The sequence below is a fragment of the Elephantulus edwardii genome, unplaced genomic scaffold (assembly GCF_000299155.1).
Source record: "Elephantulus edwardii isolate Elephantulus edwardi_28Jun2011 unplaced genomic scaffold, EleEdw1.0 scaffold00066, whole genome shotgun sequence".
NCBI lineage: Eukaryota > Metazoa > Chordata > Mammalia > Macroscelidea > Macroscelididae > Elephantulus > Elephantulus edwardii.
Genome location: NW_006399816.1, coordinates 4058998 through 4084628, shown reverse-complemented (window position 1 = coordinate 4084628; position 25631 = coordinate 4058998). Strand labels below are relative to the sequence as shown.

The 25631-nt window shown below is 40.0% G+C and overlaps 1 protein-coding gene and 1 pseudogene across 1 annotated transcript in view; both read left to right on the top strand.

The window, feature by feature from the left end:
- Positions 1–25631, top strand: part of SCAPER (S-phase cyclin A-associated protein in the ER) — a 507933-nt gene that overhangs the window by 292293 nt on the left and 190009 nt on the right. The window contains exon 22 of the mRNA XM_006888275.1: positions 13930–14045. Within this exon, the coding sequence (XP_006888337.1) occupies positions 13930–14045 (116 nt within the window). The remainder of the gene's footprint in view (positions 1–13929; positions 14046–25631) is intronic.
- Positions 11761–12075, top strand: LOC102848939 (annotated as a pseudogene).

Here is a 25631-nt window from a genome sequence, read left to right as displayed (position 1 = left end):
ATGCTTGTGAGGGTGGAGGGACAGCGCAGGAGAGGAAGGCCCTCTATAAGGTGGATTGATTCAGTGACTGGGATAATTGGGATGGGAGTGTCGGAGACAGTGCCATTGGCACAGGACAGAGCGGAGTTTAGGGCTGTTGTACATAGGGTCGCTATGAGTCGCAGGCGACTCAACGGCACATAACAACAACAACAACTCTACAGAACCTAAGAACAGATATAATATGGTAAATTAGTGTAATCTAAATTAGTATTAAATAAATAGAAAAACCATAAAGAAGTTTTAGAAAATTAGTACTGTAGGAATATTTCTCTAATGGGTTGGTGGGTTGTTGTTTTCCCCATTATAGAGGAGAAAAGCCTTTTCAATGTAATATCCTAGCCCCTGGGAACTGCTGGAAAATTCTATCTATATTACTGCCTCCTGATCTATTTCATCCCCTTCCCCAAATCAGATTCTCTTTGGTCTGATGGTCGTAAGTTTCTTTTTTCTCCAAACTTTAAAAGTACTTTAGACATATGAGATGCTGGAACATAGAAAAGAACTGATGCAGTAAGACCCCTCAAGTCCTATTGTAAACCAGCTCATAGCTTTAGCAATACAAAGAGGAGACAGGCAGGTAGAACAGAGTTACACCAAGAACTTTGTGTGTAGGTCCTTGACTTTGGGCTAGTTTTCCTTAATTTGGTAGCATGATCGCTTAGGACATTATCCACATAGACATCCTTTGTGTCCTAAAAACTAGTCAAAGAAATTGCTTCATTCTCTCATAATAGCAAGTACCTCACTGTTTTATACTTACATATTCTAAGTCTCTCACTTACTAGGACTGTGACTCTTGGATCTGACCCAGTGCCTGCTTCTTAAGAGCTTTGGAGAGTCTGATGATTAGATATAACAAAATACTTTTATTATAAGTTTTGTTGGATTGTAATTGTGAAATCTTTACATGAATCTTTGTTCTTTTATCTCATAGCATCCTTTAAATAGAGCATTTTAAGAAAGAGAGTGAGTGCTCAAAACTTTTATTCTGTTTCCATCCCTCATCCGGCATTCCTCACTTCTGGCACTCCCCTTTCCCTACTTCCCTTAGTCCACATAGGTCAGAAATTGTGTAATTTAGTCTGCCATGGGAGACCCTTCAAAAAGGTCCAAGTTCTGGTTAGCACCACAAATGAATTGTCCCTCTGATCTTGAGAAGGCTTTTTTTCCAATCACTTTTGTCCCACGTACATTATTACCTAAGTCTTCAAACTGTATGTTATCATTTTATTCTTTTGGGCCCCACATTCCAACCAGTTTATAATTTTGCCCTTGCTAGACACTCTGGGTCCCAACAGCCAGAAAATTAAAAGACAAATTGCATTGGGAAAATTTGTTCTCAAGGACCTCTCCAGAGTACTAAAAAGCAATGATGTCAATCTAGAGACTAAGGTGTGCCTGATCCAGGCCATGATCTTGGCAATTACTTGCTATCCATCAGAGAGCTGGATAATGACTAAGGATGATAGCAGAAGAATTGATGCCTTTGAGTTTTGGTGCTGGAGAAGAGTATTAAATATGATGGACTGCTAAGAGAACAAACAGGTGTATCCTGGAGAGGGTGAAACCAGGCTGCTCCTCAGAGGCAAGGATTTTTAAGCTCTGGCTGACATACTTTGGGCATATTACAAGGAGGGACCAGTCCTTGGAGGAGGACATCATACTTGATAGGTTGAAGGGACAGTACAAGAGAGAAAGACCCTGGATGAGATAGATGGATTGACTCAGTGACTGGGGTATTGGGGATAGGTGTGTCAGAGACATTGGAATTGGCTCAAGATAGAGCAGGGTTCAGAGCTGTTGTATATAGGTTTGCTGTGAGTTACAAGTGACTCAACGGCACATAACAACAAGATGTCATTGAAGGGAGTGCTAGTGTCTTAGTGGTAAGGAATTATACTGCCAACACAAATACATGCAGTTAAAATCCACCAGCTGCTCTGTGGAAGAAAGATAGGCAGTATTCCTTCATGCCATTTACTGCCTTTGAAAACCCACTGGGGATCAGCTGTTTCTCAATTCTGGATGGTATAGAACATGCAGACTAGATGGTACACAACATATCCTTGACTCCAAAGTCTGGGTCCTCTCAAGCATTATCTCCTATATTTGAAAGCTCATCATAGACATTTTTGGATGTTACAGAAATAGGAAAAAGCCAGCAGTTAGAAAGTTAGATGGTACCATTTAGTCACCTCACAACAACCCTATGCACAGTAACTCTGAACCCTGTCCTATCCTGAGCCAATCTCATTCTTTCCAGCACACCTAACCCCTTTACGCCATGCATCTATCCATCACCTCCTGAGTCTTCCTCTCTTGCGTTATACCCCCATCCTTCCAAGTATGATGTTATTCTTGAAGGACTGGTCCCAATCATATAGTAGAACCAGGACTATCAGCTTTATACTTTCTTCTTTTAAGGGGCCATTAGTATTAAAAGAGCAGAGGTGGTGTCCTTTAAATGTTTTGAAAGTTTTTTTCCGTATGGGTTGAAATGACGACTAAAAAATTCATGTCAAGATCTTCTCATCTTTATAAACTAGGCTTCTGAGTTCCAAATATATGGACTTGCCAAAACCTGCTTGTATTATCACTAAACAAGGCTTAAGGTGCCACAGATGCACAGAATAAATCTAGCCTCTCCTGCTAATGAACATGCAAGCCATTTTCCCCATCTGCCACCTCTATCTGAAAGGCTTGGAAGGCCTTCTTTCCTGATCACAAAGAAGAACATAATTACACACTGTCTACAGAGAAACCAAGTACAAAGGCGCCTTTGCAGGCCACCAGAGATTAACAGCTGCCTCTCCTTTGATTGGGAGAGGTAATAACAGTTACGCTAGTTAATAATTGGATGGATTCCCAGGCCATGTAATTCAGATTGAGACTGTCATTTTCCCCCCTACCTTTAGCTAAGCTGGGTTATTAGGATGTAGCCCACAATCCTATTACTCAGGTGTCAGTCTCACAGTGGGAGAGAGCAGAGGAAGGCAGCGCTATTAAGGTGTTATGTCAGGTACACAAGTAAAGCTTCACAGTTCAACTTTAGAGCTATTTTTCTCACTCAAATAAATCACAGTGATAAAGCTCCTTATGATAGGTGGGGTTTTGTTCATGAAGTTCATTCATGTGGATGTAGAATATTTGTGAAAGAGGTCAAAAGGAAAAGGAAAAAATACGTAGTTCACCTTTATAAAAGGAAAGAAAGGCATTGAAAATCATTCAGCAAACTTTTGCCTGGTGCCTGAAGTGTGTTCTTCTGATACTTGACCCTGGGTGGGGATGGTACAGCAGTGGAAGGTGCAGGCCCCCCTCCTTGCACATAAACATACGTAATTCTGGGATATGGTAGAAAGTTACAAGGCTAATGAGAAATACAGTTAAATCCAGGGAGAGGATTGACTTTAGTTGAGAGGATCAGGAAGGGCTTCATGAAAGAAGTATTTGGGCTCAATCTTGAAGGATTGACATAGCATTTGAGTAATATAAGTTGGTCATGTGGTGTGAATTAAGAGAATAATTATGGTTAAAGATTTTCAGTCGTCTTGCTTTTTTCTAGCTGCTAAGAAGGATAGGAACAAGGCCATGACCATAGGGAGCATCAGGAACAACAAGAGCAGTCCCTAAGAAGTGCCAGGTGATTGACATGACAAGTTAGTGTGATGAGAGTGAAGGGGAAGTAGGGTTGGGAGGCTTTGTGCATCCTTTAACTCAACCCAAATTGTTGCATGAATGTGATCACCCTAAAAATGTCTATATAAAGCTTCTAATGGGGTTACTTTCATAATTAAAAAAGTGATTTCTATATCCATCATGAAGTACAATGTGGTGAGTGACAGGCTAGTATCCATACGCATATAAGGAATTCCAGTAATACCACTATCATTCAAATATACGCACTGACAACTAGAGCCAAAGAGAAGGAAAAAGAAGATTTCTACCAACGTTTGCAGACAGAAATCAAACATGCAATCAAGATACATTGATAATAATGGGTGACTAGAACGCAAAAGTTGGGAACAGGTAAGAAGGATCAGTAGCTGGAAAACATAGACTTGGTCACAGAAATGAGGCTGAAGATAGAATGATAGAATTCTGCACATTCAATGATTTATTCATTGCAAATACCTTTTATAAGAAACACAGACACAGACTATATACATGGATTTCGCCTGATGGTATGCCTAGGAATCAAATCTATTACATTGGTGGAAAGAATCACTGGAGAAGCTGTGAAAACCAGGCCAAGTACTAATTATGGGACAGACCACCAACTACTCATATACAAGTGCAGGCTGACGTTGAAGAAAAGAAAATCCACAGGAAATAAAATTTGACCTTAAGTCTATCCCACTCAAATTTCAAAACCATCTCGGGAACAGGTTTGAGGCCTTTAATACCAGTGAGCAAAGACCAAACGAGCTGTGTGAGGATATCAAGAATATCATCCATGAAGAAAGAATGCAAAAAGTCATTACAAAGGCAGAAGAGAAAGAAAAGGCCAAGATGGAAAACATGAGACTGAATATTGCATTGGAGCATCAAGAAGCCAAAGCTAAAGGAAGAAAACCAAGAAATTAAGGAGCTGAACAGAAAATTTCAAAGAGCAGCTCGGGAAGACAAAGCAAGGTACTATAATGAAATGTGCAGAGCTGGAGTAAGAAAATCAAAAGGGCTGAACTCGCTCAGCATCACTTAATTTGAAGGAATTAAAAAGCAAATTCAAGCCATGAGTGGCAGTACTTAAGGATGCTTTGGGCAGAATGTTAAATTATCCAAGAAGCATTAAAAGAAGATGGAAGGAGTATACAGGCACTGTACAAGAAGGAATTAGTTGACACAGAAGAATTTCATGAAACTGCGTATGAGCAAGAGCCTGTGGTGATGAAGGAAGAAATTCAAGCTGCTCTAAAAGAATTGGGGGGAAAAAAAATAAGGCTCCAGGAATTGATGGCGTACTGATTGACTTTTCAACAAACAGACACTGCCCTGGATGTGCTTACTAAGTTGTGCCAAGAAATCTGAAGGACAGCCAGCTGGCCAGCTAACTGGAAGAGGTTGATATTTGTTCCCATTCCAAAGAAAGGTGACCCTACAAAGTGTAGAAATTATTGAACAATATCATTAATATCATATGCAAGCAAGATTCTGCTGAAAATTTTCCAAAAACAACTGGAATATCAACAAAGAACTGCCTGAAGTACAGGCTGGGTTTAGAAGAGGCTTTGGTACTAGGGATATTATAGCTAATGACAGATGGATCTTGGCTGAAAGCAGAGAGTACCAGAGGAATGTATGTCTGTGTGTTTCATTGACTATGCAAAGGCATTTGACTGCGTGGATCAAACTGTGGCTGACTCTGAGAAGAATGGGAATCCCAGAACATTTGATTGTGCTTATGTGAAACCTATGCTTGGACCAGGACGCAGTGTTAGAACAGAGGAAGGAGACATTGCATGGTTCAAAATCGGGCAGGGTGTCCACCAGGGATATATTCTGTCTCTATACCTTTTCAATCTATATGTGGAACAGCATCCAGGATGCTGGGCTGTATGGGGAGGAATGTGGCATCAGGATTGGAGGTAGACTAATCAGTAACCTCCGTTATGCAGATGACACAACCCTGCTTGCTGAAACTGAGGAGGACCTGAAGTGCTTACTGCAGAAGGTCAAGGACTGCAGCATTCTATATGGGTTGAACCTTAACATCAAGAAAACAAAGATTCTCACCACTGAACCAATTGGCAGCATTGTTATGGATGGTGAAGAAATTGAGATTGTTAACAGTTTTACTTTACTTGGCTCCACAATCAACACTCTTGGCACCAGTAGCCAGGAAATCAAGAAACTGAATGTATTGGGAAAGTCAGCTATTAGGGACTTCTCCAGAGTACTGAAGAGCTACTACTATGTTAGTCTGGAGACTGAGGTGTGCTGATCCAGGCCATAGTCTTTTCAATTGCTTGCTATGCATCAGAAAGCTGGACAATGACTAGGGACGATAGAGAATTGATGCTTGAGCTGTGGTGCTGGAGAAGAGTGTTGAATATACCATGGGCTGCTAAGAGAACAAACGGGTTTGTCCTGGAGAGGGTTAAACTGGGCTTCTCCTTAGAGGCAAGTATGCTGAAGCTTTGCCTGGCCTACTTTGGCCATGTTACAAGAAGGGACCAGTCCTTGGACAGGGACATCCTATTTGGGAGGGTGGAGCTACAGCACAAGAGAGGAAGACCTTTTATGAGATGGATTGATTCAGTAACTGGGTTAATGGGGGCAGGTGTGTCAGAGACAATAAGGTTGGCACAGAATAGAGCAGGGTTTAGGGCTCTTATACATAAAAGGATTGGGTTTTTTGTTTCATATTTCTTTATTATAATGTTTGAGAGGCTAATCATTGTGCCATCTTGATTCCCCCACCCCCACCCCATGAAATGAATTCATTATCTGGGATTTCTTGGAATTATTTCTATTGCATTTCTGTATAAAAAAGTTAAATAGTTTTTTATCTGTGTGGTATTAAGAAGTAGGTTCCACTGGAATGGCCTTACTCATTATACTCAAATACTTTTGTTTTCTTAATCACTCTTGTCTCACACGGGCATTTTTGCTGTCTGAGAAAAGTCTTTTGTTTCATTTACTTAGTTTTTACTTATGAGGACTAGGGCTGCAGAAAAAGGTCAGATGCCACTCTTGAGCTTGCAGACTAGATAGGATGGGCCCAGAGGTACATCAGAAATGCTGGGATGAATAAGATTTCATGTGTGACATGAGGGGGGGAACTGAAGAAGTAGATGAGCAGTGTTTCTATCAGACATGCTCGGTAGAAGTGATACATCCCAAAGGTAGCTTAATGTTTCTAATCTCAGGTTCATTTAACCAGAACTCTTTGACCTTAAGAAAAGCTTCTTGAAATTATTTCATAGTACTTTTGTTGTTTTATTTCCTTAAAAAGTTGCTAATGAAAAATTAAAATGTCAGGTTTTAATAATACATTAGTAAAAAATAGGCTTTGAGTAGACTTTATCTTTCTGAAGTTGGCTTATTTTTAGCTGTGTAATGTCTTTTAGAGCTGATGTGAGTTTTTCTAGAGGTCACATGTTGTTGGCACTGTATTAAAGACTTTGAGGGGGTTAGGGGGGGTTAAAGGCATAGATGTATACATTGAAATGGTCTGCTTTTGCTCAATCATTCTCCCTCCACTTATACAGAATCACCACAGCTTCTTCCCAGTGTGGAACTCACTAAAACAGCAGTAGTTCTCCTCTGTCACACTCTGGACAGCCAGTGCATCTGTGTGGCCTAAGAAGCCATATTCTTTGTTTTTGAGTTGAGAGATGTTACTAAATAAAAGCTTTGTATCAAAATAGAATACAGGTGAATGATTTACGTCCCCCCTTGATAGTTACTGAGGAGCTAAAAGCTGAAGACGTCCTTCAATTTTACAAAATGAAATCTAAATGTTTCATCATAAAACTCTTAGTTTCAGTGAAAAACTGTCTCTAAGAGGTGAACACAGCAGGGGGCGGTTATCCTAATATAGAAAAATTTGTGGCTTCTTCTATTTCCATAGCTTGTAAGAGGATATTGGTAAATAAAGTCAAATAAAAACCTCAATAAAATATGTGTACACCCCATTGTTATTGTTGTTGTGTACTGTCTAGTTGGAACCAACTCACAACTGACCCTCGGGTAGGTTTTCAGAGAGTTAATCGCATAGGATGAGATTGTCTATCTTTCTCCCAGAGTAGCTGGTGGCCTTGAACCCCATGCCTTCAGAATTGCAACCCAGCTTCTTGGCAGTATGCATGCCACCAAAGCACCCTTTTAGAATGGTTAAAGCTTAGAAGACTGCTAAAATTGTTTTGAAGAAGTATACAAATTGTTGCAAATACTTTATAAAGGTGCTTGCCTATGTATCTAAGAGAGCTGGGCCTGTGCACATTCTGTAACCCACCAGTTCACTCCTAAGTACTCCTCTGTGTAACACAACTACATAACACCTGGGCCCAGCATACATGGATACACTGTTTAAAGAAGTATTGACCAGAGCTTTGAAATGAAAACAATCCAGCTGTCACTAAGCAGTGTAGCAGTTGCTTGCTAAATGTAAAGGCAGCAGTTTGAGCCCACTAGCCACCCTGTAGGCGATAGTCGTGACTGTCTGCTGCATACAGATGAGCTGCTGTGAAAACCCTATGGATTAGCTCTCTATCCTAGTCAATTGACTGCATGACAGTGGGCTTAGTTTCTGTTCTTTTCTAGTCATGCAAGTACCATCAAATTGGATCTGACTATTATAGGAGGAGACAATGACTAGGAAGGATAAAAGGAGAATTGACGCCTTTGAGCTGTGGTGCTGGAGAAGAGTATTGAGGGTACCATGGACTGCTAGAAAAACAAACAGATTCAGCCTGGAGAGGGTTAAACCAGGCTGCTCCTTGGAGGCAAGGATTCTGGGGCTTCTTCTGACATACTTTGGACATGTTGTAAGGAGAGACAGGTCCTTGGAGAGGGACATCTTGCTTGGGAGGGTGGAGGGACGGTGTAGGAGGGAAAGACCCCCTATGAGGTGGATTGATTCAATGACTGGGGTAATTGGGATTGGTGTGTCAGAGGCAGTGCGATTGGGACAGGACAGAGCAGAGTTTAGGGCTGTTGTACATAGGGTCGCTATGAGTCGCAAGCGACTCGATGGCACGTTAGAACAAGTGAGACAAAGGAATAGAATACTATTCCGGAAAAAAAATACTGTAGTTGTTGTTGATTGCCTTCAAGTTGAGCACAACTCATAGAGACCCTATGAACAAAAGGCTTGAAGTTTCTCTACAACTATCAATATTTATCAAAGTTCATAGGGTTTCCAGAGGCATGTTACTTAGGAAGTGGTGCCACTCCGTCCAAAGTACTACTACAGACAATAAGTTAAATTTAGAAACTAAGATAGTGATTATATTTTGCAAGAGAAACAGTGAATGGGTTGAATACAGGAGAATTATGTCATCTGATAAAATATTTTTTTTAATCTTGAAGTTGTGACAAAATTGTGTTCAGTTTGTCATGTTGCAGCTGTATAGTTATGATTAGTGTACTTTTCTCTATTGATGTTAAATTTTAACAAACATTTTTAAAATTGTGTTTATATAGGAGTTTAAGTGTATGATATCACATTATACCAGCAAATTATTGAACACTTGGGTTATGTAATTTTGGGATTGTTCCTTTCAGTGCAAAGAAACATTTTTATTATTGATGTTAAAATTATGCTTAATTTTATTTCACAATGAATTTATTATCATCTAAAAAAGTATTTTCTTGTACATAAATAATTAACAACTGGGCTTGATGCCTACCTGGCAAGAAAGTGATCATGAAGGTAGTGTTCCCAGGGTGAGGCTTATCCACTGCACTCCACATGGGCTGACCCCTGCGATTTCCCCAATTTGAGACACTCCCCTGCATAATATGTAGTAGTGGGGGACTGTTCACACTCTCCCCTAAAGCAATAATAAAAATATATATACACACTTGATTATGTTACCAAACTCCATATATGTACTGGAGTCTGTATCAGACAGGCAGAGCATTGTGTTCAGAATATCAGAAGAGTTGGGCAAACATATTTGTCATGTCAGAGCAAACATATACTCAAAGCCCCTCCTTCAGTAGAGACAGTGACAGCACCTGCAGTATTTCCTGTCCAAGATTTAGTAAAGCATAGAATGCTATTAAAAGAAATGGAAGATATATTTTATTCATGGTGATGGTTCTGTGCTGTCAAGGAGGAACTAACACATAGCTGCCCTCCCAGCAAGTTTTTAGAATCTGTAAATCGCAAGAGAGGAGATTGCCCATATTGCTCCTTGGAGCAGCTAGTTGGTATTGTAATGGAGGGGTTACTGTTTTTCCTAAATAAGTTTCATATTATTTTTGTGATGGGTGATGCAGTGGTTCAGAATTTACAGATACTAAATTCATTTTTCAAGGAGATCAGAAGGGAAATCGTGTTTATTTGGAGAGACAAGAGATCTCGAATAAGCAAAACACTTCTGAGAAACAAAAATGAAGTGGCAGGAATAGCACTTCCTGACCTCAAAACCTACTACACAGCGGTAGTAACTAAAACAACATGGTACTGGTACAGTGACAGGCACATAGATCCCTGGAACAGAATTGAGAACCCAAAAATACACCCAATTATCTATGGTCAGCTGATACTCAGTAAAGAAATAAAACCTATCAAATGGGAAATGACAACCTCTTCAACAAATAAGCTGGCACAACTGGACTGCTACCTGCAGAAAGCTGAAACAGGATCTACATCTCACACTAGACACAAAAGTCACCCCCAGGTGGATGAGAGACTAGCGAGTAAAGCCCCAAACCATAAAGTTCATAACAGACAAACTGGGATCAAGCTTAGAAGCCATGGTCTATGGTATAAAGAGATTGACAAATACAGCCAGAAATGTACAATCTGAAGAGGATAAAATTGGTGAAAGGAACCTTATAAAGATTAAATCCCTGTGTTTATCAAAAACTTTTCCCAACAGGGTGAATAGAAAACCTGTTGACTGGGAACAAACATTTGACAATACCATCTCAGACAAATGTCTCATAATCAAAGTTCATAGAATACTCCTGGGCCTCCACAAGAAAAAGTCTGATAACCTAATTACAGAATTAGCAAAAGACATGGAAAGGATTTTCACAGAGGAAGATATTCAAATGGCCAACAGACATATGAAGAAATGCTCCAAATCACTGGCAATAAGAGAGATGCAATCAAAGCCACAGTGAGATGCCATCTCACTCCAGTTAACAGTGGCAAAGTTTAACAGGGCAGCAAGAAACAAATTTTGGAGAGATGTGATGAGATAGGAACTCTTTTATATTGTTGGTGAGATTGTACAGTGGTATAACCACTCTGGAAGGCAGTTTGGCGCTTCCTCAAAAAGCTAAACATTGAAATTCCATGTGACCCAGCTATTTGATTGCTTGGAATATACCCCAAGAAAATGAGAACGGATGCTCAAACAGAAACTTGTACATCAATGTTCATAGCAGCATTATTCACCATCACAAGAGCATGGAAACAGCCCAGATGTCCAACCAATAACAGATGGATTGAGAAGTTGTACTACATTCATACAATGGAAGATTACTCAGACAGCATGGGTGATGATTTGAAAGTTACTGTCTAACTTGGGAGGGACTGGAGAGCATTATACTGAGTGAACTAACTCAGTCCCACAAGGACAAAAACTGTATAAAACCATTATTGTAGAATGAGTATGAGGATCCAGGGCCAGGTGAGGGTGGAAATAGAGGGGTGAGGATGGGGGGCTGTTAATCATAGATGCACAATTTGATGGGTGGGTCTAGTGAAGGAAATAGGAAGGATCATTTGTGAAAAAGTGTATTCAAAGTTTGTAAATAAATCAGAGTAAAATGGAAAAAAATTAATACATTGTAATTTAGATCCCTTTAACTTCCCATGCTAGATGACTGCAGAGGATTTGGAGGGTTCTTTCCTCCAAAACTTGTGTACACTCAGAATTATATAGGAATCTCCATAGTTTGCGTTCTAAGGTGGCTCTTTAAGATTATTTCTGGCACTGCCCCGCGAGCAGTTGTGGCGGGAGAGCGGCAGGGCTGAGAGCATGACTCGCCCGCTCCGGCACTGCCCCAGCCTTTGCTGCCTCCGCCTGCACAGCCATGTCTGAAGAGAAGCCCAAGGAGGGAGTGAAGACAGGGAATGACCATATCAACCTGAAGGTGGCTGGGCAGGATGGCTCTGTCGTCCAGTTCAAAATCAAGAGGCACACACCTCTGAGCAAGCTGATGAAGGCCTACTGTGAGCGACAGGGCTTGTCAATGAGACAGATTAGATTCAGGTTTGATGGGCAGCTAGTTAATGAAGCAGACACTCCAGCACAGCTGGAGATGGAGGATGAAGACACAATCAATGTGTCCCAGCAGCAGACGGGTGGAACATGGGCGACTGGAGACCTGTTGGGATGTTGCATCTAGGGGACTGTTTCACATCTGTGTCACCTTGTCCTTGCATTTGTGATCCAGTAGTAAATGTGAACACGCCACCACAGGTGTCTTCAGAAACCCGAGGACGATCACCTAATGACTTTCCTCTCTCCTTGATGTACTTCAAGTGCAACTCAACACTATTTCTGCAGGGATTAATCTACAGCTGATATTGGGCCAATGCAAAATGCTATCTTTGTTTAGGTTAAAAGAATTGCAAGGTTTTTGGGGTGTGTTATATTTTTATTTTTTCTTCCTCGTAGAACACTTTTCTCCAACTGTGGGCTATTCATTTTCAGTCTTCATTTGGAGACTTTGCCCCCCCCCCCAGATGTTGTGATCTTCTCCCCACTGCTTCATCTAATCATGTAGGTAGCTCATGTGTACTGCAGTGGGTGCTTCTGGACATATGTTTTGGGGGCCTGGTGGGGATGAAAGACAAAATTTCACTTGCTATTTGTTGAAGGTACAGTTTATGAAATTTTTGTTTAATATTGCAAATTTAAGCATTGTCAGAAAATGGTAAAATCAAATGGAATCTGTTGAGTTGCTGCATAAAAGGCAAGCAAGGTAAATAGCAGAGCCCTTCACTAGAATGGCCTCATGATCCCTGCCCTTTAGTGTGTCCCCACAGGGCTCTGGCCCAGGGTCCCTGCCACCACTGCTCAGTATCAAATGACAACTACATTAACTCAATTGGCTTCTCCTACTTTTTCATATAGGAGAAAATAATGCCACAATTTCCATTTGATACTACTATTGTGGCCTCTGATTTCTTTTAGTATTTGCTTCTGATGAGTAATTACAGTCTATATATTAAAAGTAAGGTTATTGCCGAATTTGCAGTTATGTTGTTGTGTACAAGAGCTCTGAAATGTAACAAATGAAACCCATGGAAAGATGACTTTGTTAATCTCGCAGATTTTTGCTCTGCTGCTTTCCAAATATGTATTGAGTTAATGCATTAGTTTGGTGATATAAGTTCTGTGAACTATTTTGGGATCTATACCAATTAAAAAGTCTCATCGTCGGCCTGCTGTTCTTCAGTAAGGGTTTGTTGCTGCTTGATGGCTATTCTCTGCTCTTTAGTCATCTGGCTGTGTGACATGACCCATCATTCTTGCTTGTTTGAAATCTTGCTAAAAAGTGTTTGCTGCCTTCGCAGTTTGCTGAATGGGCAGGCATGGGATGTTTGTTGGCTCTGTTGTGTTTATTTGCCTATTTGGTATTCTGAAAAAAAAAGATTATTTCTAAACTATCTACAGGGATATGTAAGTCAGTTTTTAAAAGGATATAACTTTTGTGTAACAGAGTGATTGTATTGCTAAGGAACAAAGTTCTAGGAGAGAAAATGCTTTGTAGAAGTCAGTTTGTCCTGTTTAGGTGATAATTATGGTTACCAAATGATCTGGCTTTTTAAATGAGGACTAAATTATTCTGAAATGTTTTTTCCCTCTGTTTGGAAATACTTCTGTTCCCCCTTTCTCACCCTTCTTGGGGCCTCAACTTTTTATGAGAAGCCAGTCTTGAAGTTTCCACTATTATAATCAACAAGCAGCTTTTGACTTTTCTCTAAGATGCTTGCCAAGGTCGAAACCTTTTCCTTTTTGTATTTGATTCATGTTGGTCTCATCCACTAGACTTGAAGCTTTGTGAGGTATAATAATCATGTATTTTATGTTCACTACTGTTGATCTACAGATCCTAGCACAGAGCAAGCGTTCAATAAATATTTGTAGACTAGTTGAACAAGAAGACTTGTTTCAGACTACAGCAGTGTATTTCATTTGGTTATAATTTTATGCCTGGGAAATTGGGCTCACTTCTATTTGTATTTCTGTCTAGAATGTGGCAGATCAGATTGCATTTCACGTTGCTGGTGGATTAACAGCCCTTGAACACATCCTTCAAGCAGTGGTCCCAGTCACAAATGTGAACACAGCTTTGCGCATTCCTCCTAAGTAAGTAGAGTTTTTTCCGTCTGTCTTTCACGTTTCATTTATGAGTCATTTCTGCCCTATGGTTTCCATATGGGGGGACCACAAGAAAATTGTATGTGTATTCAGGCTTGGATAGCAAAAGCTTACACTTCCCATTAGGGAGAAAAGCAGAGGGGCTCAACTTCACTTAGAAAATTCAAATTGAGCCTAAAAAACTTAATAAAGGAAATCTCTTTGGTCTTTGACCTGCTCTAATCCCAAGTCAAGAAGAATTGATGAACTCGTGAGCAGTTCTAAATGCTTCCAGAAATTGTACAAAAATGAATAGTAGTAACAGAAGGCTAACTTTTTTGTGTTGGACACACAAAAAAGAAGTGAATAAGTACATTTACAAAGGCCTGAACTATGAGGTTTGAAGAAGTCCCTTGCATACAGGAAGAGCAGTCTGAGGCCAAAATTGCCCTAGTCTAGAATCGCAGCCAAATTTCTGGGAACTGAATTGCAGTTTGGTCTTTAACTGTAAATTGCTCTTTGTCATAAGGACCTGACGTTGTATTTAGACCTAAGATCTGCCTTCTTACTCTCTTAAGTCATTCTTGAGTCTCTGGCTGCCTGAGATATAGTGGGATATAGCAATATTACAAATGAATTCTATCCCTGAGTTATAACATGCACAGTTTTGGATATTTAGGGACACTTATTTGACCAGTTTAAATATAAAGTTTTGATAAAAGTTGATTTATATCACGAAGAAAACATTTTAATACTTACTTAGCATAGTAGGGGTAATTGCTTCATTTATACATTGGCTACAAATAAAAGAAAAAAAGAATCTAGCCTTTTTTTTCCTGAGACATATTTTGGTAAAATAGAAATAGCTTTGGCCTTGGATTCAGACAAACCTGGATTCCAGTTTAACCTCTGACATTAACTTAGCTGGGAGAATTTGGGCAAGTGCCTTGGTATCATCGTAGCTATTTTCTCATTTGGAAAAAGAACTAGTGTAATCCTATTCATCTCACTCTGCTACTGTAGGGATCAGTTGAAATAGTGTATATGAAAACTCTTGTCTGTACTGTGAAATATTACATGAATGTGAGTGTTTCAGTAGTAGTGGTAGGCGTCTGCTTTGAGGTAATGTATCTACTTAACGTGGGATATTTTTAATATAGATTGATGTTAGTGTGAATTCTTTTATTTACAAAGTAGAGATAAATGAAAAGGGGAACAGATGTTTTCGAAGTTCGAGATTCTCTGTGTCGCATAAAGCACCACATCAAGTAGTTACAGCATGGAAAGAAGGTGTGTGTGTGTGTGTTTGGGGTTTTTTTTTTTGTTTTGTGTTTTGTTTTTTTTTTACCCAGAAGAGTTGATAATCTATTAAAAATCAAAATGGGCTTTACTTACACTGTGTGGTCTGGCATGCTGTCCTTATTCAGTGTATATTAATTGGCAGGCAGGCAGGATAATAAATATTTGAGATAGGAAAGGAAATAACATTTGATCCTTCATGACACTGCTTTGGTAGCTTTTAATAATATATATTGTTCATCTTAAATGTACCCAGAGTTTCTCAGAGTTATTTTGTTGGTTTTTTGGTAGCTGAAATGCCTGTTTCTCAAAAAGCAAATGTTGTCAGGAGCGTGCTATTGTGGTGCTCATTCACATCTTTCCTTTAGAGAGCAGAAGATGTTTCCAAAGCTCCGAAAGTGATTAAGTATTACAAGAACCAAGAATTGTCACTCTTATGTGCTACTGAGTCCATTCTAACTCCGAGCAGTCCTCTAGGACAGAGTAGGGTTGCCTTCATAGTGTTTCCAAGTCTGAATCTTTACAGAAGCTGTTTGTTGCATCAATCTCTAACAGAAAAACTGATAAGTCCAAACCACCAGGCCTTCCGTTAGTAGCTGAATGCTCAACCAGTGCGCTACCAGGGCTCCATATGAATCTCTGTTGCCTTAACTCAAGCTCTTCTCTCCCTCCCATGACATTTCATAGCTATTCAGGTTTTGGTTGTCCTATATTAGGTAATTTTTCATAATAATATACCACAGAGCTAATTCAAGCTGAAGCTGAAGAAAATGTAAGAAATTCCACAAGCACCAAAATTTGACCTTGAGTCTATCCCATATGAACTTCAAAGCCATCTCAGGAACAGGTTTGAGGTCTTAGAAATTAATCCGCGAAGACTGGATGAGCTGTGGGAAGATAACAAGAATATCATCCAGGAAGAATGGAAAAGGTCATTACAAAGACAGAGGAGGAAGAAAAGACCAAGATGGCTATCAGAAGAAACTAAATATTGCACTGGAGTGCCAGGAAGCCAAAGCAAAGGAAGAAATCAAGATATTGAGGAGTTGAACAGAAGATTCCAGTGTGGACGAAAAGACAGAGTAGGGTATTACAATGAAATGTGCAAGGAGCTGGAGTCAGAAAATCAAAAGGGCAGAACTCGCTCAGCATTTCTTAAGCTGAAGGAACTGAAGAACAAATTCAAGCCTCAAGTTCCAATACTTAAGGATGCTTTGGGCAGAATGTTAAATGATCCAGGAAGAATTAAAACAAGATAGAAAGAGTATACAGAGTCATTGTACCAAAAGAAATTGTTGGACACAGAAGAATTTCATGAAACAATCTTATAAGCAAGAGCTTATAACATTGAAGGAGGAAGTTCAATGTTATATAAGCAAGAGCTTATAACATAAAGGAGGAAGTTCAAGCTGCTGTGAAATAATTGGAAAAAAAGCAAGCCTCCAGGAATTTATGACATACTGGTTGACATATTTCAGCATGGACACTGCCCTGGATGTGCTCACAAAGTTGTGCCAAGAAATCTGGAGGACAACCACTTGACCAACTGACTGGAAGAGATCTATATTTGTTCTCATTCCAAAGAATGGTGATTCGACAGAGTGTGGAAATTATTGAACTGTTTCATTGATATCACATGCAAACAAGATTCTGCTGAAAATTATCCAAAAACGACGGAACAGGCTGCATTTAGAAGAGGCGGTGGTATTAGGCATGTTATAGCTAATGTTAGCTGGATCTTAGCCGAAAGCAGAGAGTACTAGAGGAATGTCTATCTGTGTTTCATTGACTATGCAAAGGCGTTTGACTGTGTGGATCACAGTAAATTGTGGCTGACTCTGAGAAGAATGGGAATCCCAGAACACTTGATCATGCTAATGCGAAACCTATACTTGGACCAAGAGGCAGTCATTAGAACGGAGCAAAGAAACACTGCATGGTTCAAAATTGGAAAGGATGTGCATCAAGGATGTGTCCTATCTCCATATCTTTTCAATCTATATGTGGAACAGATTATCCAGGAGGCTAGGTTCTATGAGGAGAAGTGGGCATCAGGATTGGAGGTAGACCCATCAACAATCTGCATTATGCAGATGAAACAACCCTGCTTGCTGAAACTGAGGAGGACCTGAAGCACTTGCTGCAGAAGGTCACAGAGTGCAGCCTTCAATATGGATTGAAGCTCAATATCAAGAAAACAAATATTCTCACCAAGGGGCCAAATGGCAGCATCATGATGGATGGTGAAGAGATTGAGAATTGTTGACAGCTTCCATTTACTTGGCTCTACAATCAGCACTCTTGGTACCAGTTGCCAGGAAATTAAAAGACAAATTGCATTTGGAATGTCTGCTGTCGGAGACCTCTCCAAAGTACTGAAGAGCAATGATGTGACTCTGGAGACCAAGGTGCACCTGATAAAGGACATGGTCTTTACAATTATTTGCTATGCATCAGAGAGCTGTACAGTGACTAGGAATGATAAAAGGAGAGTTGATGCCTTTGAGCTGTGGTGCTGAAGAAGAGTTTTGAATATACCACGGACTGCTAAGAGAACAAGCAAGTTCATCCTGGAGAAGGTTAAATCAGGCTGCTCCTTGGAGGCAAGGATTCTGAAACTTCGTCTGACATACTCTGGACATGTTTCAAGGAGGGATCAGTCCCTTGGAGAGGGACGTCATGCTTGGGAAGGTGGAGGGACAGTGCAGGAGAGGAAGACTATCGATGAGATGGATTGATTCAGTGACTGGGGTAATGGGGATGGGTGTGTCAGGGACCATATGATTGGCAAGGGATAGAGCAGAGTTTGGGGCTGTTGTACATAGAGTCACTATGAGTTGCAGGTGACTTGACAGCATATAACAACACCACAGACCATTTGAGAAACTTTAAACCACTGTCCAGTACCAGCTACCACATGGATCATCTGTAATCCTGTGACTGTATACTTGATATTTTCCCACCTTCGCCTCTCTGAGCTATTTGTGAATGGATAAACTAGCCCTGTGCTGAACATTCCTCATCACCTTGTCCATCTGGTGTTAAGCAAAGGAAGTAATTATCACCCAAAATAGTCTACCATATTGTCACAAGCTATACACAGCCCCTACAATGCAGCAGCGCACAGTGCTCACAGAGGGAGCTTGACGGCCCCACTCTTGCTGCGGTTCTAATGGCTCACTGTAAAACAAGCACTAAATGCCAGTTTTGCTTTTTGTCTTTTTTGTGAAAATGAAACTTTGTTTGAGATTTCTTTCAGTAGCCACAACAGATACTGAAGTAGGTCTTCTGTAAAAGTGAAATATAAAGCAAACTTTTCAAAAGTAGAGGATATCAGTACTTTGACAACACATCCTAGAATTACTGCCAGCTAACTTCCTGGACACCTCATCAACAATCTGAAAGCTTGCTGAAAGTGAGGAGAACTTCAAATGCTTGTGCAGAGGATTCAAGACTGCAGCATTAACCATGGCATTTTAGATTTTTTGGTATGAATGTTAAGAATGGTATTTGTGTATCTCTTTACTGACCCTTAAAACAACCAGTAAAGCACCAATCATAGGGGTTGGGGGAAACAACTTCAAAGATAACAGCCTTCAGTTTGGGTTACATCTTAACATTAAGAAAATAAAAATCCTCACTACTGGGCTAATAAGCACCATCATGATAGATGGAGAAGAGTTACAAGTTGTCAATGTTAATCATCTTGCTTGGATCCACAGTCAACACCCTTGACACCAGCAGCCCAGAAATCAAAAGATATACCACATTGAAAACGTCTTCTGTCAGGAACCTCTCCACAGTGCTGAAGAGCAGAGATACCAGTGGGAAGACTAAAGTGCACCTAATTTAAATGATGATCTTTTCAGTCACTTGCTATGCATCCGAAAGATGGAGAGTGACTAAAGGTGACAGAAGAATTGTGCCTTTGAGTCGTGGTGTTGAAGAAGAGTGCTGACTATCCATGGACTGCCAAAATGATGAGCAACTGTGTCTTTAAAAAGGTGCAGCCAGGATGCTCCTTCGAGGGAAGGATGGGGAAATACTGTCTACCTACTTTGGTATGTTGTTAGAAGGGGCCAGTCCTTGGAGAAGGACACCATGCTCAGAAAGGTGGAGAGTCAGCAAGGCCCTCAGGGAAATGCATTGACACAGGGTCTGTAACAGTGGACTCAAGTGTGTCAGAGGTGGTCAGGATAGTTCAGGATAGCGCTGGGTTCAGAGCCATTGTTTATGGGGTCTCTGTGAGCCAAAGTCAATTCAGCTGCACTTAACAACAGCAACTTCCTGGAAGTGAATCTTTCATTTTGCAACTCTGAAAAACAAATGAACAGAAACATGAAATTGATAAATATACTCACATCTGAAAATTTTAGTTTCTGAAAACATTATGACTCTTTAGTGCGTTGATTGACTTTTGTCAGAAGCGAGGGAAACTCATACAACTTCTGGAATTTTTTAGTTAGTGAGAGAACACAGAAAGTGGTATTCTGTAGTCAACCTTCTTAACAAATGTGTGCCAATGGAATTGATTCCGGTGCCAAGACAGATCACCCTGAAGCAAGACAGCTTTCATTTTACTTTGTGTCTGCTTTGGGGAAGGCTGTTATTTTTCCTCCAAACTTGAACACAAGTTACAAAAGAATGAGTGACAGAGTCTACCTCTTTCTTTGATTTGGGTTATTAACAGTTGTTTAACATTACTTTTAATGTTTGAAAATAAATTGTGGTTTGCCATTTTCTGTGGACATAAAGAACACCCCATGTTGTGTAAATAAAATAAATCTGCTGTTACTGGAGGCTTTTGTGTCGTGTATTTGTGGCATGTTTCCACAGTAATGATGATGAGGTGAAAGCCGCCACTCCACATTGCCAAGTCCTTTTCAAGCAGCAGTAGATGTCATCATTCACAGACAACCTCGCAAACCTTCTTGGCCATCAAAATTGGTTTCTGGGCAGTCTTCCCCAAATTACCTTTACTTTACTGTTGCACAGAATGAGATTGCCCATCCTGCAGAGTAGCCGCTGGATTCAAACTGCATGCCTTTGGATTGGCAGTGCAGAGTCCTGACCACTAAACCAACACAGCTTTCTTGACAGACACTTATGGATGAATAAAGGGCTATTGCTTAACTTTCCCAGGTACTTCAGGGTGTCCTAATGTGGAAAATCAGGCCCCTGGTTTTTTCTGTCAGCCTTGCTTCTGTTCCTTTATTATTATTTCTTGGAAGAAAGATGAATGGGCAATCTCCTCCCATAAGATTAACTCCTTCTGAAAACCTGCTGGAGGGTCAGCTATTGGTTGGTCCCATCTTTACTGTACACAACACACACACACACACACACACACACACACATATATCAGTTAATTGCCCAGGAAATTGCTCATCTTTGTTCTGTGGAGCAGCTGGTGGTTTTGAACCACATACCTTCAGGATTAAAGTACATCTTATATAGTCTCTAAAACAGAGTATGGCATAGTTGAGAATATATAGGCTCTGGAATCAGACCGATCTGAGATTGAATATTTTTTCATTGATGATTTTAGGTCAACTTAATTGTTCCACCAATGTGCCTCAGTTAAATGAGGAGACTGATAATAAATATTTTGTAGTTACTATTGTGAGATTTAAAGGGGCATGTTGTTTATGTTCCTTCCACAAAGAAAGAATTTTGTTAATATCAGTGGGTTTTCACTATTGTTCCTATTATTTTGCCTCCTGATTATACTGCTTAATTACTGCCTTTTAATCCCCTGAATCTTTGCCATGATGGCTTCTAAGAAGTCATTTGGTTGTTCACTCTGAATCCAAACTACATCCTGATAAATTTTAAGCCAGTTTGTCAAGATCCCTTTTGAACCCTAATGGATGCCTCTGGTTGAGTTTTGGTTTGTTTATGTTGTTAACTTTGTGCCAACCCTAAAGTTTTCTGGAGAACATTGCGAGTCTTCATCTAAATCAGTGAGAAAACATCAAGCAAGTTAGAAAACTGTTCTGGTTAACACTTCATCGTACACTTGCTGGTCAGGTTCTCCCCAGCTTGGTTTTCACTCCTTGGCTTCACAGATCCTAGTAAATGCGTTCTCTGAAAACCATGTAGCAGCCTAGTAAACATTGTGTGAATTCACACATGGATTGTTTCTTTAAGCATAAAGGCATACTGCCTAAAATATTTGATTTTGTGGACTTAACAGTATGATTATAGCTCAGCCAAGGGGGTGAGGGGAGTAGACGTCTGATTTTGACTACTCTATTAAATTGAGTTTAGGTGTTTGTTTATTTATTTATTTAATGCCTTTAGAGTTTTATGAGTTTGTGAGTATATCCTATGTCAGTAACTGCTACTTTCTCAAAATTCCCAAGACAGTGCCAGAACTACATTGCTGGTCTTTGCCCTTACCAGTTTTATGATCACATTGATGGGTATATGTCTGTTCCCATTTTAATGTGTGATAAAAATGGATTGGCCCACTGCTGTAGCCCTTACCTGTTCATATCAAACAAATCGTGACATTTACTGTTTCTTGCTTCTTTATAGGACATGCATTTATCTGTCTAGTGTAAATCCATACTGATCAGGTAAAAATCACGAGCCATTGGAATAAAAAAGAAATTTAGAATAATGTGAAGTAGAGTTTTGCCTATATAGAAAGATATTTACAACAAAATATCACAGATCTATTCTCCACAGTAAAATAAAACTCTGACTTCACGTGGTTTAATCCACTTGGCAGCATTATATCTCCTTGTCCCTTAATTTGGTGAGGAGACAGAAGTGACACTCTTGGAGTGTGTCCTCAGTGCTAGGCTCTGATTATGGTACTTCATTTGCTCTTCACTGTTATCAGCAGCCATTGATGGGGTCCACTGGCAGAATCAGGGCTCAGAGTCCTTGGACAGTCATTTTGCAGCATAACTGTAACTTGAGAACGCCAACAGATCCCCTTTTGAGAAAGTATTGTTTTCTTCTTCAAGTTACAGAGAGGGTGTTGAGAATTACTCCACAATATTTCTATTGATATTTTGTTTCCCAAAGCCTCTATTCCCTGTTTTTGCTTTTGTGACACTCGCAGTGTCTGTCTTCTACTGGAAATTATTTCCATTGTGTTTCAGAGCAGGAAAATAATTTAGAGATTCTTATCCCGATGTGCCATTCAGTTCTCTAGCGATTCCGTTCCTGGGAACAGTTGTATACATTCATGGTCATTGGAATGTGGTTGCCACATCTAGGAACCCATTCAAAGTAGAACCCCAGGCAGACAGTGTGAGGGTTTTGCTTGCATTCAGTGTGTACAAACTTAGTATCCTGAGCTCCTCACCTCGCCTACTCCATAGCTTGATACTTATTCTTATCTCTCACTCCCATGACTGTCCTCTTTGGGACTCATCTACTATTAAATCTTTTCTCTTGAATTTTCAATATGTTCTAGACTCTGCCAGTTTTCACTTTGAGCTTACTTCTCTGTTACTCATTAATATTCCTCCCTGTCTTGCCCTGTCCCCCCCAGCTCCCTTCTTATTTTGTTTCCTTTTTCCCCAAGACATTGTGAATACTACGTGTTCTAGTTATTGAAGCCATCCCCTTTCTAAGTAGTTATGTCGTATGTTGTTGTTAAGTGCCATCAAGTCATAGATGACTCATAGCAATCCTATGAATGAAACACCTAGATTCTGTTGTATAACTGTCACTGTTTCTCCAAGTTCATAGAGTTTCCCGAGGCAGGCTATTTTGGAAGTGAATGCCACTCCTGCTTACATGCCTATTTGAATCTGGGAGGTCCACCAAACACTGTCCACCATGGGTAACCAGTTATCGCATTTGACACATCAATGTCACAATGTTTAGCATCACAGTGACTGCGAGTTACCTCTGTACAGCAAATGGACAGACCAGTGCTATACTACTTAAAAGAATGTTTGACCGAAAAGTAATTAAAACCTAATACAGGGAACATCCAGTCAGCTCACACCCAGTTGTGAATGAAACAAATAATAAGCAAACAGTCCATACCCAAGGCTCAACCAAAACAAGAAAACACACCTTTGTAGAATCCACCTCTTCCACACAGCTTCCCAAACTGGATATGAGCCCCAAACTGGCGACCAACAGCCTTTGTAGAGTCCAGCTGCTCCACTCATATTCCCAAACACATAATATTTCCCTCATTGGGCATAGCTAGTTAATACAAGAGTGGGCATTTGATTTAAGAACACCCAGTTTTAGAATGACCACCAATATAGGACCCGTACAATAAGCAAACTAAAAAGTTAAACCAGGCCATTTAAGATTGTCTCAGAAGTTTGCAGAACTCTTGTTAACATGAAAAATCACATCAGTCAATATTGGTGAGATCATTATGGGATAATATATGCTCCTACCTTACAGAAGGCTGGGGAGTGAAGGCAAGAGGAGAGGAGACGAGAGCCAGATCATGAGAGATAAGGGGGCTGGACATGAGAGGCGATCCTGTCACAGAGCTGACATTGTCCTTGCCCTTCTTGAGGACTCGTGGTTCATTTTGTCCTGGATTCATGAAAAAGTTCCCAATAGCCTTACAATAAATGCTTCGTTCTTCTTAAAATATTTTAACTGAGTTTTTGCCTCTTCCAAACAAAAGAGCTTGATTCTTTTAAATACCTATATTACAGATATTTATTTTATTCTAGATTGCACTCAAACTCTTTAACTGTGCTCTAGAGTCTTCCTTGTAATCCCATAGGTGTTCTCCTAAATTCTTTCATATCAAGGAGGAATGAAGGTCCACAACCTAAAGCAGGTATGAAGAAAGAAAACACACTCTACAAGTTCCCTTGTGTGTAGTTCTTTATGAACAGTAAATATTGTTCCTACAATCTAAACTTAACTGAACTTTTCTTTTCCTACTTACCCTGTTTGGGGAGTCTGTATAGAAAATGACATATGTTAAACTTCTCTTGGATCATAAGGTAAAACAAAAGTAGCACTCTGTGAAGTAAAATGTTTCTTTACAGAATCCAAAACAAGAAAATCTGTATATGGGGGCTTTGGTAGTTTAGTTTTAAGGAGTTACACTGCCAGTTTAAAGACATGCAGTTCAAATCCGCCAGCTGCTCCAATTCAGATGGATAATCTCCTCCTGTGCAATATACCACCTCTGAAAACCCACAAAACAGTCAGCTATGCGTGGGTTCCAACTTGATGATACTTAGCAACAACATATTTTTTCAAAAGCTTTGTAAAAACCATCATTACTAGAGAGCTCTGGTGGCCTAGCGGCAAGAAGCTGCACTGCAATCCCAGAAGTGCAAGTTACAAATCCACCAGATGCTCGGTTGGAGAAGGAGGGACAATCACCTTCAGTACTAGTCAGATCCAATTTGATGGTTGTTGTTGTTGTTAAGTGCCTTCGTTGAGTCGCAAGCGACTCATTGCGACCCTATGAAGGAGAGTCCTCAATGCGTGGGTGCCTTTCATCCTCTCTCCAGGTTCGTAGGGTTTCCTGAGGCAAGCTATTATGGAAGTGGATGCCACTCCTCCTTACAAGCTTATTTTAATCAGGGAGCTCCACCCCACTCTCTGTCCACATTGGGTAGCCAACCATTAACACATTTGACACATCAGTGTCACAGTGTTCAGCCTCACAGCAACCACAAGTGACCACGGGACTGCAACTTGTACACCAGGGCTATATGACCTAGAGGAATGTCTGAACAAACACAATGAAAGACAGACCCGAGGGCCACGGATTTAAAGTCACTCACCTTTGACTTGGTAGCATCACAAAAAATAATAACATTTAATTTATTTTTTTTAAAAGCATCATTATTGCTCATATTCTTTGTAGCCTGATTTTATATCAATTCCCAAATTGGGAGTCTTTGAGTCCCAAATAGGCTACCCCATCACATTTTTTAAAAATTAATTTTAATGAACGTTTACAGAGATTTTGGATTTCCATTCATTCATTCATTGTTGCATTTTTCTCCCTGCCCACCCTACCCCATCACCTTTATAAGTAAGACTTATCTTCAAGCTTTGTTGCATTATCTGCTATCTTCTACAGACAACTGAAAAATTTGTCTTTAGATTCTGTCTTCTCAGACTTGAGACCATAAATAAATAAAAAAATAAGTTTGTTCATGGAAAACAATCATTTTTTTCAGTTATTTTCTGAACATTTAGTTCTGTTGTCTATTTTGAAGGTTAGGTTAAGATGTTTAGAAGCTGAGATAATTACAAAAAGTTATTCACATACCCACCTCCCCCCACCAAGTCCTGAAAGTGTGCTGCAGCTAGAATTTTATTATTTTTTTT